At 40.1% G+C, this 17,782-nt stretch overlaps 1 protein-coding gene across 1 annotated transcript; it reads left to right on the forward strand.

Moving 5' to 3' along the window:
• The first annotated feature begins 7,569 nt into the window (after nucleotides 1-7,569).
• ABRA (actin binding Rho activating protein) lies at nucleotides 7,570-16,166 on the forward strand. Its single transcript, XM_040979428.1, has 2 exons — nucleotides 7,570-8,234; nucleotides 15,572-16,166. The coding sequence occupies exons 1-2, from the start codon at nucleotides 7,570-7,572 to the stop codon at nucleotides 16,047-16,049; spliced, it is 1,143 nt and encodes a 380-aa protein (XP_040835362.1). The 3' UTR covers nucleotides 16,050-16,166.
• The last annotated feature ends 1,616 nt before the right edge of the window (nucleotides 16,167-17,782 follow it).

Below are 17,782 nucleotides of genomic sequence, written 5' to 3' on the forward strand. Positions count from 1 at the left end.
TCAGACAGCCCAGCTCTGGCTTGTGGCCACATGGAGAGTGAATCAGTGAATTTAAGATCTTTCTGTCCTTCCTTATCTATTTGTAAATCTTCCTCTCAAATACAAATAAACAGATCCTTTTAAAAAAGCATACAGCCTGAGACCTCAAGGCTGGTGAATGCAGAATGAGCAATGAGGAGGGCATGGGCTGAGCCCTGTACACTAGATGGTTGAAACACCACAAGGAAGCTGAAGAAGAGCCCTCTTTTTGATGCTGGAGGAAGACCAGAGAGTTGTTTAACCCAACATCCAAGTAGAGGAAGTCTTTGAAGGAGGTGTGGTGGTTCTGATGTGCCATGTGCTGACAACAGGCCCAACATCTGATAAACAGATTTAGCAATGTGTAAAGTTACTGGTGATAGAATAAGAGAAGTTTTAGTGAATTGTGAAGATACAGCTGTTTGGATTGAGTTCAAGACAAAATAGAAAAACAAATGAAGACAAGTAGTATTCAACCTCTTTCAAGACGTTTTGCTGTGATGGTGGGGGAAGAGAAGAATGGGGTGGATATGGAGTTAAGTGGTGTTAAAAGTAAAGGAAATACTATGAGGTGTGCATAGTGGCAAGGACATGGGGAGGTAGAAACAGTGATGAAAGAGAGAAGAAATATATCTAGTAGAGTGCGCTTGGCAGGGGGAAGAGTTGTTTAAGTGCAAGAATTGGGTTTCACTGGTGCCCGGGTGACTCAGCCACGGTGGGGCATGTGATCACAAATGCTGCCTGACAAGGAGACCTAAGAGTAAAATTTTTGGAATACCCTTGCTTCTAAGTAAGATGGATGGAATGCTGAAAAGCAGGGAGTGGAGTTCAGCTCTCTGAAGAGATTAGTCCATAGCATTTGTCAGATTTTCATGACTTTTGCTACAATACTTGACAGCAGTTCCTCGGGAAGGAAACGTTTCTGTTTGCTTACAGTTTAGGGGTCCGCAGCCCCAGTGAGGGCCCCGTGAGCCTGCACTCTCTGGAGGCTGGCAACAGGGGGGCAGGTGCAGAAAGGCAATCCTGGGCAGTGAGAGGAGACGCAGTGCAAGTTTAGAGAAGAGCAAATGAAATGGCCAAGGAGGACATGGTCGGCCAGGGCTGATGGAAAGGGAAAATGAAGTAGCTAGCTGAGCAACACCTAGATTCAGTGGTCAACACTTTAATGTGGGATACACCAATTTCTACACGATCTTCTAGTCATCTTCAACTGTGTGGGCCAGGGTGGGACATGAAGGAATTGGTGCCATCCTCAGTCTGCTGTTCTGAGCAACCAAAAGTACAAAGAAGCTAGGAACAGTATACTCTACTGGTGCTGGTGGAGCTGATTGTCAGTGCCACACTACATCAGTGAAGTGTGGAGCTAAATGGGTGTGAACTAAGCCAATTTCAAGGTACAAATGTAGTGACAACTGAGCAACTGATACTCAAACTACACTTAAGTTAGAATTATAAACCAGTTTCTGATACAATTTTCACATGTAATCAGATAGAACAATCATATGCTTGTTTGCTCAGCTAAGTCGGCGTGACCACAGCTCATCACATACTATTTTGTGACATTTGTGCTCCGATGTCTTCTTCAGGTTCTCACAACATACACAGTTTTGGTTTTAAAATATAAGTTTATATTGCATTTTTCAAACAGAGGTTTAATATGTCGTCCATAAATCTAAGTCATTTACTTAGAAGCTGTCATCACTGTGTGAGAGAATAGTTTAAGTACAATCTTAGAAGTTTCCACATACTTCCCCCAGGAAGCACCATGGGCTCTGGTATTGTGGGTTGAAGAGGCCTTGGCTGCCTACACTCGTGCAGATGTTCAAGCCCCAAAGATGTGTGTGAACAGTTAATGGATTAATGCTAACAGTTGATGGGCCATGTTGGAGGCCTGCTGGAACTCTGACAGTTAGAAAGATGGACCAGTGGGAGATCTTCAGGTCATGGAAGAGTTAGCCCTTCAAAGTTCGTTCTCAGGAGCATGCCGGTTCATTAAGCTGAAGGTGGCCTTCTCTCTCAGCTTCCTGGTTTATCGTGTGATTGTCAGCCCACATACAGCCCAGCATTGTTGGCCTCTTAGAGACACCAGACTACTGGGGTCCACTCTTGAGCCATGAACCTCTAAACTGTAAGCACAAATGTTTCCCAAGAATTCCTTCTCTCATACTTCAGTGAAAGTAATGGAAACCAAATACGTCTGGAAAAATCCAGAGACATCAAGTCACATAAACCCTAAGCCAATTAGGATTAAGAAGAAAAAGGACTTCACCAATATTCAAAGATACTAAAATACTCAGAATACGAGATCAATCTGTGCAGAAACTAAGTGGCCACTGGCCATCCCACCCTGACAACCTGCACGCTGAGTGTCTGTTAGACCTTAGCTTGGAATTGTGGCTCTCCACCTTGTTTTATGCTAGCTCAGCTTGGTTCCAGGGTCCTACCCAGACCCTGCTGCAAAAGCAGCACTTTCATCATCCGTGCCTCTGAAAGCTCCATGGGTTATCCCAGCATGATTTACCACCTGGGTTTGATCTGTAGTGCCTGGGATCCACTGGATTCTGTATTCCAGGAGGCTCATGGGAGTGTATGTGTCACTCTTCGTTGTCACTTCCAAGCAGTTGAGCCTTTAGGACACAACCTTAAAAGTCACACTATAAATTACCTTAAAATAAAATACTATAAATAAGCTTTCCCTTGAGCTTCCAATCCTACATGTCTCTCCTACCCGTGGATCACTCCAACCCCAGGTTTAGTGTCAACCCTATCCTTGGTTAAACAGAATATAAGCAGCTCTAATTCACTAGATATCATGTCTAAACATCAAGATATTATTAATGGTAGCAACTTACTGAAAATTTCTATGTTCCCTGCATGGTGCTACATGCTTTAAATATGCTAACTCATTTAATCATCACATAGAACTCCAGGAGACAATCTGATAATACTGATTTTATAATTGAATGAACTGAACCTTCAGGAAGTTGGTAACATGCCTCTGGTCAAACTAACCTGCAGAACCTGTATTTTTATTTCATTCCCTCTGGAATATCAACATTGCAGGAAGCAGTTTTAACCATGAAGCCATGATACTGACCCAAAGATCTCTTCTGAAACTTTTTTTTTTGCTAGCTTTCCACAGTCCTCACAATCCCATGTTGTGGTTTAACTAACTCACCTAACACCTGTATGTTATCTTGCTTACTCTGAAGTTATTAGAGTTGGTGGTCTCTCCTTTGTGGGAAACCAAGAAGTTCCTGAGTTCACATCCACTCAGCTCTAGCCCTTACCACCATTTGGGGAGTGAATCAACAGATGGAGGTTCTGACTCTTCTTCTCTTTGTAATTTTTCAAGTTTACTAAATACATTAAAACAAACAAACAAAAAACATCATCACCATAACAAAACAAATAGCCACACTAATACTGTGAAAGAAAAACAAAACTGAAAGCATCGTATTGCCTGATTCAAAATTAAATTACTGGGCCTGGCGCCATAGCCTACTGACTAAATCCCTAGTCTTGCAAACGACAGGATCCCTTATGGGTGCTGGTTCATGTCCCAGCTGATCCACTTTCTTTCCAGCTCCCAGTGTGTGGCCTGGAAAAACAGTAGAGAATGACTCAAAACCTTGCGACCCTGCACCCATGTGGGAAACTGGGAAAAGTGCCTGGCTCCTGACTCCTGGCTTTGGATCAGCACAGCATAAGCCATTGAGGCCACTTGGGGAGTGAACCAATGAACAGAAGATCTTTCTAAATAAATCTCCTCTCTGTAAACCTGATTTTCCAATACAAATAAGTAAATCATTTTTTTAAAAAAGTAAACTACTAAGTTATATTAAAGCAGTATAGCACTTATGTGAAAGCTGAAACACTAAGGAAACAACAGAGAAATCAGAAAGTTTATACAGCCAACTAATTACCAAGAAAGGTAGTAAGAGGCCACAATGTAGACAGGACAGTTCTTTAATAAATGTTTCTGTGAAAAGTAATTTCTAAAAACTGAAGAGTGAAATTGGACTCTGATCTTATACACAAAGATATATACACAAAGATCAACTCAAAATAGCCAGGAGATCTAGTTTTAAGATATAAAAGCATAAAAGGCTTTTGGACATGGGTTTTGGCAAGACTTCTTTTTTATATCATGCCAAAAGCTCAATCTCAAGAAGGAAAAATAACACAAGAGGGTACCACTGAACCAAGACTCCCACATAGCAAAGAAACAAACAACAACAAACAAAACAAAACAAAAAACAAAACCCAAAATGCAAGGTAACACTTGGTCTAGCAAAAATACTTGCAAATATAATGTTAGTATCAAAATTTTTTTGTGAAAAGCACAACTCAATAGCAGAATAACAACACAGCTTAAAAATGGATATAAGATCTGAATAGACACTTCTCCAAAGGAAATAAACAAGTGACCAAAAGGTATTAAAATTCAAAAATGTTGATTAAAAGTGTCACATCACTAGTTCAGAAACCGTGCATTAAAACCACTATAAAATGTTACCGTGCACCTTTGGGGAGGCTTTGGAAAAGATGAAACATAATAAACGTTGCTGAAAGAGATCCATCTTTCACCACCATCTGATCAAAACAACAGCTCAAAGACATGCGTGTGCATGTTCACAGCATTATGCTCAATAACCAAGATACAGAAACAATCCAGGAGTCCACTGAGAGAAAAAGGCAGAAAGAAGATGTACCACTTATGATGTGAATACTACACAGACTTTATAAAGGAATGAGATCCTACCATTTGCCATAATAGGATGGACATGATATCAGGTGGTTTTTTAAACACTGGAGTGAAATACACAGAGAGGGGACCCTATGAAGGATCCCTCTCTGAAAGGACAGAAAGTGGGAAGAGGAAAGAGATGAATTGCGCAGAGGCTGGTGAAGTACAAAGGGCAGATGTGTGGGGTAAGCAAGTCTAGAGATAAACTAGATGCACATGTTATAACAAATTTTGTTTACAAACTTTCCTGGTGATTTTGTTACAAAGATAGGTGTAAGTTTGTGCTTATTCTACAAAAGCAACTGTGAAATATATTGATTTTTAGCACTGTTGTAACCATTTTACTATTTATATCCCCTAAACTTCCTACTTTAAACCTTACATACACACCAGAAAGCTTATTTCTAGAAAAGAAACTATTTTTATAAGAGTTTTTAGTAAATGTGGGCTTGGAGTCTTTTTAGTAAGATGATATGGTTGGTTCTGAGGCTTGGCATGGCCCAATCATGCAGACATGTGTGAATACACCTCCCTCCTTTTTCTGGTACTGATATTTGATCCAGTAGCTAAGATATTTTTCAAAAAGCACTCATGACACATTTCTTAGGTGACAATTCCTTCATAATCAATCAAAGCTTGCATCTTCACCCACAGTTTCAAAGCCTGCATGTTGTGAAACTCCCACTGGAAACCACTTTCAAGCATGTTTTGTCTTTGAGGTTTATGTATCCATTTCATGTATAGTGCATATTAAAGAAGAAGGATATAGTGCACCTAAGACTTTGGGCCTACCTGGAGAAAGATTCTCCGACCACTGTAAAAGAAGTAAAACATACAAACCTTGTTTCAAGGAAGGACTATTCAGAGCGGAGTTGTGGAGAAAAAGGATTTGGATACACTCCTCTGTTGAAGTACAAGTCAAAGATTGACGTTCCGACGGAGGCTAAAGCTCAGGCGGCAAGATTAGATCCTTTCAGGACGTGCTCTTGGGGTGCTGTTTTTTGCCAAGCTCGTCTGTGGATAGCCACACATCCCGGGCAGCTGACTGCAATGGTTGTTAATATAGGAAAGACTATCTGTGTCCCACTGTCTCCATTTCTCCTTCGTCAGGGATCAATCTAGAACAGGTGTGTGGAGACGCAGGAAAAGCAGCTTCCCAGAGCTGTGAATTCGCCAGATTCTGTGCTAAGCAACTCAGAGGAACCCCAGCACCCTTTCCTAGGCCTTTCAAGAAAGGGCATCTGGGAACTAGATAGTCTGTACTCAGTATCCCAACAAGGAATGCTGGAAATCTCAGACTCAAGACTCAAATCTTTGTAATGTTTCTCCCTTCTTGAGGTCCAAGTTCTTCTTAACCGCAAGGGGTTTTGTCTCTATATTGTTTGCCCTTAATTAACATCACATGTCGTGAATTCTTAAGCTGTATCGACAGATTTCTAGTTAGAACATCAAATTATTTTTCAAAATGTTTTAATACGAGGAGGTAACTAATCATCATAATCAAAAACACTTTTTTTTTCAAAATAAACATGCCTCATAAGTGCAAGTAGCTAACTTCATACCTTCTTTTAATGTTCCTAGACAGTGGTTTGCCCTCCCTCCCTCCCTTCCTAGCATTTATTTGCTTTCCTTGGAAAGTCACATATGCAGAGAGGAGGAGACAGAAAGGAAGATCTTCAGTCCTTTCCCCCAGTTGCTGCAACAGCCAGTGCTGAGCTGATCTGAAACCAGGAGGCTGTAGCCTCTTCCAGGGTCCAAAGGCTTTGGGCCATCCTCAACTAATTTCCCAGGCCACAAGCAGGGAGCTGGATGGAAAGCGGGGCTGCTAGGACACGAGCTGGCCCATATGGGATCCCAGCACATGCAAGGTGAGGGCTTTAGCTGCTAGTCTATCTCCCGGGACCCACAGACAGGGGTTTTCAATCAATACAGTTAACTGCATGTCAAGATTGGATTGCCAACACCTACCAGACATTTTCTTCTATGTCTTACTTTTAAGAGCCCATCAGTGCTAAGCCCTGAGAACTTGACACTGGCTTAATACATAGCATAGATTGTTCTCTTGCTACCTTTATGACTATTCATCTCAGTTCTTTAAAAAAAAAAGTGTCATATTTGTCTTTGTTCTGAGGTATGAAAAATCAATTTGCCCAATAAACCTGAATTTTGACATGGAGGTTTGTTTTGTTTAAAAACAGAGAATGGAGGGAATGAATTTCTGATGATATATATTTACTTTCACTTTAAATGATCCTTATAAACAACAAAAATATTTTAAAAAATGATTCTAGGGCCCAGCATGATAGTCTAGTGATTAAAGTTCTCTCCTTGTATGTGCCAGGGTAGCTAGCATATGTGCACCAGTAGTTAGGAACTCATAAAGAGCTGTTAAAATTAAATGCGAAGTCTCTAGTGTATTCAAAACGATTTGTGCACATACTGCAGCCTCCCATAGATTACAGGGCTTTATCTTAAGATCAAGAAAGCCTAGGGCTGCGCTCATGGTTTCATCCAGTACTTTCTACTCTGGCATTTGGAGAAGAAGGGGAGTGAGCAGACTGCTGTCCTTTTCCAGCAGAGATGTCTCCGTTCTGATGAAACAGGAGCCGTCAGAGTTTAAAAAAAGAACAGCTTCTGACACAGGCGCCACATCTTGGCAAGAAATGCCTCCCATAGTTTCCACTATCACCAAGCTTGCGTTTGCTTCGCCCACTCCACTTCTATTTAAGTCACAGGCACTCCGTCGGACCACATTCATTTTAGCTAGAGCTGTGGCAATCAGCAAAGAAGACACGGATAGCATGGCTCCGGGAGAAAAGGAAAGAGAGGAGGGGCCAGCCAAGAGCGCCCTCCGGAAGGTCCGCACAGCCACCCTGGTTATCAACTTGGCCCGAGGTTGGCAGCAGTGGGCAAATGAGAACAATACAAGGCAAGCCCAGGAACCGGCAGGCTGGCTGCCCGGAGGGACGCAGGACTCATCCCAGGCTCCCAATCCAGTGCCTAGCCCCAATTCTCACCAAACAGCTCAGAGTTCTCCTGTGTCTGCAGCCCTAGAGCCGGAGGGACGCGGAGATGTACAAAGGTCAGAGGATGCCACCGAGATCTCCCACATCAAAAGAAAAGAGGTGACCAAAACAGTTGTCAGCAAGGCATATGAGCGAGGAGGTGACATGAGCCAGCTCAGCCAAAAGTATGAGAAAGACAGCCACATGCTTGCAGCGGACCAGCCCGAGAGCGATATTGACAGAATTCTCCACAGCCATGACTCCCCAACTCGGAGGAGAAAATGTGGGACCCTGGTGTCTGAGCTGACCAAAGGCTGGAAAGAGATGGAACAGGAGGTGCCCACGTGGAAGAGCGACAGCATAGACACAGAGGACAGTGGCTACGGAGGGGAGACAGAGGAGAGGCCTGAGGATGGAGTACAGGTGGCTGCTGCCAGGATCAAACGCCCTTTGCCCTGTCAGTAAGTGAATGCATCCTTGCACTCCTTATACCAGAATCACTGCTGAGCCTCCATAATCCAGGCAGCCCAGCGAACATGGCAAGTACTAGCAGAGTAGGAATGGCAAGGATGGGAGTCAGTGAGTTCCACAGGGAAGGTGTGTTCCTGGGCCAAAGGCAAGTGCTTTGCCTGCAGATCTGTAACTTTTGGGTCAAAGCCTCCACTGTTTTGTTTCTCTTTGCTGTCTGATGTTGTAACTCCCGCAAAGATGAAGCCTTGGATACATTTTTAAGCTAATTCTATAGTAACAAATTGGCTTATTTTTCTGTAGGTTAAAAGTGCTTTCTTGCAGCCTATTAGGAGAAGATTTCACTTGTACCAAATCTATTTATATTATCCGGAAATGAACCTGCACAAATAGTGCCTATTCAGCTCAGATCTCTGGTTCTGTGAACAGGTGGAAGGCTGCTATTTAACTTGACAGCAGGCTCTGGAGTCAAACGGGTCCACATTCAAATCTCACAGCTGCCTCTAACAAGTCCTTTTTCTACACCAATTGCCTCATTCGTAAAATGACAGCAACAGTTAATACTTGGGGATAAGTTCTGTTAGACTGGGAAAGTACAAGATTAGGGCTGCCAGGCACCTGTATCAATGACTACCACATATGCTCAATTTATGCAAAGTATTATTCATATAGATGTTATTGCTTAGCAATTTTCAAAAAGAATCCTCTCTGTAATGAGACACATCACATCACAACCAAAAGCATTATGAAACACACACACAACTGAAACATTTCGTTACACAAGAAACACATGATTTATTTCAAGGCTATAATTTCACATAATATAAAGTCAGGAAATCTCACTCCACAAAACACAATATGAAAGTAGGACAAAAGTCACAGATCTCACAACGCTTATAAACCGATTCTCTGTAGGGGTGCTTTTTAATTAAAACTGGTTACTCTTTCTAACAAAATACTTATAGTTTGTTACCTTAAAATGCATAGTAGAGCCATTATCTGCTTTGACACTTGTCTAAGTATTTTCACCTACTTCTTCATTTAATCTCTACAACATTCTCCACAGGGTGAATATATCCATATCCATTTGAGAAATGGGAACGGAAGATAGAGAACTACTGAAAGAATCATGTGTAGGGTTCTATAGCCCATGGGCCGGGAGCCAGACATTTGCCACTATAAGCTATTTTTTGGCCTGATTCACCTAAAACAAGACCGACATCAAGGCCTCTTTGCAGGCTTGTATATGTGCATTGTGAGGGAAACATATAGAAGCTTTACAGAAGGGAATTAGATTTGAGATATGGCTTACTTTGAAAATACTGAGTCACTTGTGTCATCTAAAAAAGCAGATTTGAAAATTCTTATTTCATGGAATTATTTTTACGTTAGCTATGTAAAGTAATGGATGAAGGAGATCTCCTTAGCAACTACACCCACTAGAGGGCAGAGGGCCAGGCTAGGTGGTCCCCAACCCCTCGAAATGACTACATCCTGTCTCTCTGGGTTGGGGAGAGGTGATTAAGTCTCCCTTCCTTCTTAAATTACACAGAGTGCCAGAATATTGCATGCAGCAATTACAGTTCTTAATGTCAGCTGTAATCCTAGTTGTGCCCATGAAATTTCAGTAGACACCAATGGGGACATTTTGTCAGATGGTTCTCCCAAATATTGCATGAGAAATGAAAGTAACATGTATTGAAATTGCTTTTCACTTGCTTACTTAATTGTAGGCACCATTCTCTTGCTATATGTGCCACTAGGGAGAAAATTACAAATCCGGAATGTTTCAGTGGAAAGACACTGCATTTCATTATTTTTTTATGGCTGAGTAGTATTCCATCATGTATGACTGATGAGATTCATAAACTAAGTCCAAAAAAGACAAGAATAATGTTTTCTCCAATTTGTGGTAATTAATATACAGGGTGCTAAAACAAGTTTGTGAAATTGCCATTTTGAGATTTGCATATAGCCTCCGCCTGTACTCTTGAGGACAAGCATTTTTTTCTGTTTTCTCTACTTAATAATTCTGAAGTTCCTTATTTTGTGGATAGTTATGATTATTATTATAAACTGGATTGAAAGTATGTCATAAAAATTAAAAGAAAAATGATGAAGAGAGTGAGCTAGGAGGGTAGAAGTACCATTGTGTTCTCAAATTGTATATATAAAATACATGAATTCTGCTCCCTTCATATAAATGAAAATGTAGGAAATTAGTAGAAAAATAATTTCTTGGTAGTTGAGATATTCCATGGATAATAGAAACAATCAAATCAAGCTTGATTAAAAAAACCAACAAATTCTTTATCAATAGTGTTTTTGTTAATTGATACTGTACTATGAAAAGGGTTTATATTTCATCTATTTTGAAAGCATCGTCTTCTGGTTGTATGTGACTTTTGGGTCCAATTCCTTTGGACAAGGCAATTTGATACTTCTTCCAAGATGGGAATGCTGATCACTCATCCGTCCTATCCTTCAAGTTCTATTCCAGAATTGTAGCTGGACATGCCATTTTATAGGTACGGAAACCAGCATGAAGATGTTAAGAAACATCTAAGTGAAAGAGCTGGAAAGTGATGAAGATGGGATATCTGATGCAGAGTTTATGTTCTTAACCATTAGAACAGACTTCCTCTCATGGAGCACAGATTCAAGGAATCATGTAGAGATCAAAGTCTGCTTAATTAATAAAATCCCAGAAACCGACAAATTAAAGGTATTGAAAGGCTTCACAAGAAATGGAGGGAAAAGTATGGCTCCACCTACCTCCCTCCAATTTTGGAGCTGGTCATGCTTATCATGCGCTCTAAGGACTTTCAGTCTGCAAGGACATTCACAGGCCTGGATCCAACCTAGTTCATAACAGAGAGAACAACTGCTGACTAGGGAGGCTCACACCACTTCTGTATGCTCCTGCCCCATTCCTGATTAAACACGACCTTAAAGAAGCCATGAGACCATTAATCAAAGTGGCTGTAGTTCTTACGGGGGCAGAGTAAGGAGCATGAAGAACATTCTTCCCAACACTTCTCTGAGAAGGTGGTAGTTCTTTGCTTTTCTGGCAGAGAAAGGTCCCTGGTCAGAAGGAATCATGCCACCTCTACAGGAGGGTCTGTGGAAAGGACCACCAGAGTAATCTCCATGTTCTTCATGGAGGCTGATGCAGATCAGCCCCAAAGCTCACCTGGCATGCCCTCATGGCATTTTGAAACCAGTGATTCAGGTGAAGAACTTCAGAGAGCATTTTTAGTGCCAATGAACTTACTTGTGACTGAATTCATCTTTTAGAAATTTTATTCCGGTGGATTTCACCACATACTCAGACACTATTCATCTGACTTGACAGTTATGATTTAATCGGTACCCACGTTCTCATCACACCGCTAAAGAAACCCATTCACATCAGAAAGTGGCACTTTTTAAAAAAAAAGATTTATTTATTGTTATTGAAAATATGATTAGGTGTATGGAGAGTAGAGAAAGATCTTCCATCACCGCTTCACTCCTGAAATGAACAAAACGATTGGAGCTGAGCTAATCTGAAGCTAGGAGCCAGGAGCTTCTTCCAGGTCTCCGATGGGAGTGCAGGGTCCCAAGGCTTTGTGTCATTCTGTACTGCTTTCCCAGAAAATATCATATTTACAGTTGACAAGAAAAAAAAAAAACAACCCTTCAGAATTATTTCAGAAAATGGAGCTAGACTTTCCAAGATAGACTGCTTATCATCTCTAGTGGAATTAGCAACCTGTGACACAAGAGGACAGGGAGAACAGCCTGACTGATGAAACAAAAATGTGTTTTCTGAGTAATGAAGAATTGAGATGGGTTGGAATTCAGTATTGCTTTCCTAAAATAGGGTAAAATGTTAAACACTGGACATTGCTTTGCTTTCTCTCAGTTTACACTAGATTGTCTTCCTGAAGTTCAATTTGAATTATTCATATTTTTGGCCTGGGACTTGAAAAAAAAATCAACCCAGGATGATATGGCATGAGTTCTTCTGCTAAACGTGCTTGCTTCGGCAGCACATGTACTAAACGCCCCAAAAGACACTCAAGGCAAAAGATGTTCTCACTCTGACTTAAACTTGATACTTTCATGCTTCTTAAAAAATGGAAAAAAATTTTTAAAAACCAGGATGTTTATAAGATATAGAAAATTAAATACCCACTGAAGTCTGCTTCTTCTTCGGGTGTTTGTTTTGCCTTGGTATAGCCCCATATTCTAATTCTTGCTTGCTGGATCAGATTCCTTTGTTTTCCTACCACCTTATTTTCAGAGGTTATAATTTGGCAATCTAATAAATGAACACTAAAATTCAGAAAAGGATTCTTTTAGAAAATAAATGTTTCTTTTTCCTACAACTTACCAAACTTTCATTCCTGCCTCAAATGGCACTGAAACCTGAAACTCTAAGTTTGTAATTAAAACTAGGAGGAGAGAAAACTACATGAAAGAATCAGTCTCAAAAATTTCTTCTGTGCTTATTTATGTATTTTCCTGATTTTTAATTTAAGTTGTAAAATCAATTCCCATATGGAAACTCCAAAAACTGAAAAAAAATCAGATGTCCAAATTCTAATGTAATTATTTTCAATTGTAAATAGCCTACATAATTCTTCTGTGTGTGCATATACATTTTTAAAAATATATATATATATATATTACTTATTTATCTGAAAAGCCAAGCTAGAGAGAGAGAGAGATTGATTGATTCTATCCATTGGTTTATTCCCCACTTCGCCACAATAGCTGGGGATGGGCCAGTCTGATGCCAGGAATCTGAAATTCCATCTTGGTCTCCCATGTGTTGGCAGGGGCCCAAGCAAATGGGCCACTCTCTTCTGCATCCCGGGCTCATTAGCAGGGAGAGGATGGGAAGTGGAGCTGCCAGGACTTGAACCAGTGCTCAGGAGGGATGGCAGTATCACAGGCCACAGCTTAACTCACCACAACAGCATGCTGGCCCCATCTATGCATTTTAAATAGTTGGCAACTGTGCCAGAAACCTTTATAATCTATTTTTCATGAATGTTTTCTTGCTTTTATTATTAGTTATTGATTTAGTACCTAAAACAGAGCCTGACGCACAAAACTGTTTAATGTGTCCAAAAGTTCCTAAAAGCTGCATGCTTTAAAGCAGGCTCCTAGGAACAGGACCAAATCACAGACGATGCTCAGGGGGCAGGCACGATTTCATGAATTTCACTATTTACTCCCTTCTGAAGTATTCAAATTCCTCATTTATGCTTGAGCATGGAATCGGGCATGACGGGTGGGTTTTGCCAGGATGACCTGAGCCTCGTTCCTAAAGGCTATCCCTGTCCCTGACCCCCACGATTCTGAGGGGCAAGGTGGCTGCTCTCCCTTGGACACTCAGTGAAGCACCTAACGTTATGGGAGGCTGAGCAGGGACATATAAAGGGGAAGGCAGCTGATGGTGAGGACCAGAACAGCTGAGAAGCCTATCCTACCTCCAGTTAGTTTAAATTTTAACATTTTTCCCCCCTATTCACCTGGGTACTTCAACAACTTCAATGAGACATGGAATTAACAGGCAAGTTCACTTCATAATTTGCATTTTCTGTGAACCTTTCCTACACAAAACTGTTTACTTTTTATATTTAACTTTTTTCTGATTAACTTCTTATATAGTTTATGCATGTGCTACAAAATATCAGTAGTATGTGTAGCTCTATTTTCCTAATTCTACTTTAAAACAGCGAAGCAATTAAAGTGCAACTGGGTAGCACTTTCACAACACATGCATCCATGCTGAAATTAGTGAAAGTTCGCCATCTAGTGGACATGTTCTGAAAACAATTATTTTTACAATTTTGTATAGGCTGGGATTCCCCCCTGCCAAACTCCCACCCCGGTCAGATTCTTCCCATATTGTTACAATAGTATACAAAGGACTACACTATTACAAACAATGTTAATGCAAACATGAATTCCCTGATTTCTACATTTGGATAACCAAATTTCATGAAATGAGTTATTGGGTAGTGAGATGTGCCCAAATATGATCCATTTCTATCCATTTCAAATTTCTATCCATAACAAATTGTGACAGCTCAAGCATGTCGGTCATCTAACATTCCAAGGCTTCCATTCAAGGGACAACTTAGTGTTGGGGATAAGTGAGAGTGGGCCACTCGTGAGCATGAGGGCTAATCTGGGGTTACGTGCAAGGGCAGAGAGACCTGGGGAATGACTGCAAGACCACAGAGAGAGTGATGGGAAGGATTCTTTCAAACACAAATTTTGCCTATTTTAAAATTAGGCCTGCAGCTTCTTGACAATACTGGTCTACAGTTTCCAAAGCCATTTTTATTGTCACAGTTTTGGCTAAGTAAGAATCTTTCTCAGTTTCAACTTTACACACATATTTGAAACACAACTCACTCATCTATGACTAGCTGGCACTGTACCTGCAAGCTGAGTGGCACTGTTCCCTAACAGAACACTGACTTTGGCCTCAGAGAGGTTTGTCCTTGGATCCTATGCCTGCCTCTGATTTAAAGCAACAGTTTAGAGCAGCTGTGGCCAGGCTCTGGCTCCAAGCATTCAGAAAACACATAAAATGTTAACATATAATAACAGTAACTTTGGTTCCAATTCCACTTCTACCAGTTAACAGTTTTGTGACTTTAAAAAAAAGAAGTTATTTAATCTACCTGGCCTCACTTTTCTCATCGGTGAAGTGGAACAGGTGGTACCTACTTCTTAGACTAGCAATGAAAGCTACTTAAAAACTTTCTGCCCATAATGTTCAGTAAGTGTTACAATTGCTAACAGTATTTTCTATCTGTATAACCAGATATTATATTTTGTGGTACTTGGCTGGTCATTAAAAATATGTAGATGAAAAGTTACATATGACAATGTTATGACACAAGTGTGGTGAGGTGACACTTAAGCTTCAGGAAAAATTTGCTTTAGGTGTCTTATCAGTGAATTCTCTACTACAGCGAGGATTCTGATTTTAAATCCTCAACATGCAACTACCGTATATACATCAATTTGCATTCATTTTACAAAGGGAAAAAGTTTGCTTTCATTTAGAACACTGAAAAACTGTTATTCACAGAAAAATCATCTAGGACATACAGCAAAATAAGATCAGTGGTGGGAACATGCGTACGCTCTTATCTCATACAGTATGTTGAACTTTCTTTTCTTACAAGAAACCTAAAGATAAAAAATAAAAACACAGACTTACATCAAGATTCACAGACGTGGGAATCACCAGGGTAAATCAAGAGTGGCTGGGTGTTAAAACAGCATCTCTTAATTCTTCATCTCCTTTCTCCTTTAGGGCAAGCAGATTTGCAGAAAATCTCAACTGCCAAGCCCAGCGCAAATACAGCCAAGTGGGTGACCTGAAAGGGAGATGGCAACAGTGGGCTGATGAACACATCCAGTCCCAGAAGCTCAATCCATTCAGTGAGGAATTTGATTATCAGCTGGCCATGTCCACCCGCCTGCACAAAGGGGATGAGGGCTATGGCCGTCCCAAGGAGGGAACCAAGACGGCAGAGCGGGCCAAGCAGGCTGAGGAGCACATCTACAGGGAGATCATGGACATGTGTTTCATCATCCGCACGATGGCTCGCCGCAGACGGGACGGCAAGATCCAGGTGACTTTTGGAGATCTCTTTGACAGATACGTTCGCATTTCAGATAAAGTGGTGGGCATCCTCATGCGTGCCAGGAAACACGGACTGGTTGACTTCGAGGGAGAGATGCTGTGGCAAGGCCGAGATGACCATGTTGTCATTACGCTACTTGAGTAGACCTTCAACAATAAAAGCCCAAAGTGACCCACTGGTGTCTCATGCTCAATGCTAATGTATTCAAAATTAAAAGGCAAACTGCTTTGTGACATATTAGAAGGTATTAAACAATTTTTACATACATGACTTTTTAGAAATCTATTTCTATGAGGAAGTTGGAAGGCTACAATAAAGCAAACCCCAAGCATTCAGAAAACACATAAAATGTTAACATATAATAACAGTATTCACATTTCAACTTCCAATTAACATTCCTATGCAAAAATATTTGAAAATCCATTGCAGAAATCATACCAACATTTTAAAAATTATTTTAAGACGCATGTTGACTTAAGACACAAGCTTAGCAGAATGTATTGTAATGCCAGTGTCAGTTTCCAGAAAAAATTGTCTAAGTCTGGTAAAATAAACTTATATTTTTAAAGAAGTTTCACTTTGTATGATTGTTTGTGAATCATAGCATCACTTACAAAACAGGCACATGTATAAAGTTTTCAGTAAATTGCTGAAATTCCTTTGTGGACCTGAATCCTAATAGCTGTCCAGCAGTTAAGTCTTGACTGTGATATGAACAAATCATGTAAGAAAAAAATCATGACTGGTGGTCTCTGCATCAACAAAGTGCACATGCGTATTCACGTTCCCTCCAAGAGGTGCAGAGTTGGGGGGTTTAGACTTACTTGTTTTTGAAAGACTTCTTGGAGAAGTTTGCTTTTCCTTAAAACTTTAGTAACAAATGAGGTTTATACTTATGTCAACACACAATGAAGGAGAAATATAGAAAATTTGGTGAACTGGAATGTTTACTATAGAAGAACTTATAGAACCAGTGGTAAATTAAAACCAGATTTGAGACAATTTTCTTCACATTTTAACAGAGAAATTTATAATAAATATCTAAAAGTCATTAAACACAAATATTAGTCTTCAAAAACGGGAAAAGCACAGCAAGAAGAAACATTTTTGGCATTTATGTGCCAACTGTCAACTTTTCTCCTTAATTAAACTGAAGTGTTCCTTATATAATCCTAAAAACGAAGTGAACAAAATATAACTCTAAGTCTTACTGTTTTCAATCAAAGTTATTAAAACACTTTGCTATTTTGGTACTTTAATGTCTTGAATAGGTATCTCATTTTGAGGGGATTTAAAATGAAATAAAATTAAACTATTATACAATTACCTTTTTAATGTATTATGTCCTTTCAAAGTTCTAATAGCTTCTCAAAGAAGAAAATACATATATTATTTCTATATATAATCATTACAAATTAATGATTAATTTTCTCTAAGGAGAATTTTATAATTATCGGTTCTAACAGTGAAAATAAAGTGGAAATTTAATGACAATTATCCTAAAAATACTTTTAAATATATTTTTTGTTTTTATACTATTTTCAGATTATATTCCACAAGACTATTTTCTTACACAAACACAACTCAACCTTGTTGTATCACAGTATTTAGAAAAGGGATTCAAGTGTCCCATCACAATCAACTATAAATAATAAACTGTAGGCAGGCAGGGACCCAGGTTATTCCAAATTACATTTGCTGGGATTCAAGGATGAAAAGTGCCCTCAGAGAGCTTACACCAGAACTAAACTTTTCCCACAGGCCTGGCTCTTACCAGAGAAGGATATCTTTCTTCTACGAAAACAGATGCTTTGCAACAAGCACACTCCGGCAAGTATTTTGTGAGAAACATCATCATAGGAGCTATCTTGCGGGAG

The sequence above is a fragment of the Ochotona curzoniae genome, unplaced genomic scaffold (genome assembly GCF_017591425.1).
Source record: "Ochotona curzoniae isolate NIBS_2020 unplaced genomic scaffold, NIBS_Ocur_1.0 contig_3190, whole genome shotgun sequence".
Taxonomy (NCBI): Eukaryota; Metazoa; Chordata; class Mammalia; order Lagomorpha; family Ochotonidae; genus Ochotona; species Ochotona curzoniae.

What these genes read in the sequence shown, in the direction of transcription:
- ABRA (XM_040979428.1), top strand. Translation starts at nt 7,570, where the DNA reads ATGGCTCCGGGAGAAAAGGAAAGAGAGGAGGGGCCAGCCAAGAGCGCC. An exon ending in AAACGCCCTTTGCCCTGTCA is followed by an intron (nt 8,235 to 15,571) that starts GTAAGTGAATGC and finishes TTTCTCCTTTAG; the next exon opens with GGCAAGCAGATTTGCAGAAA.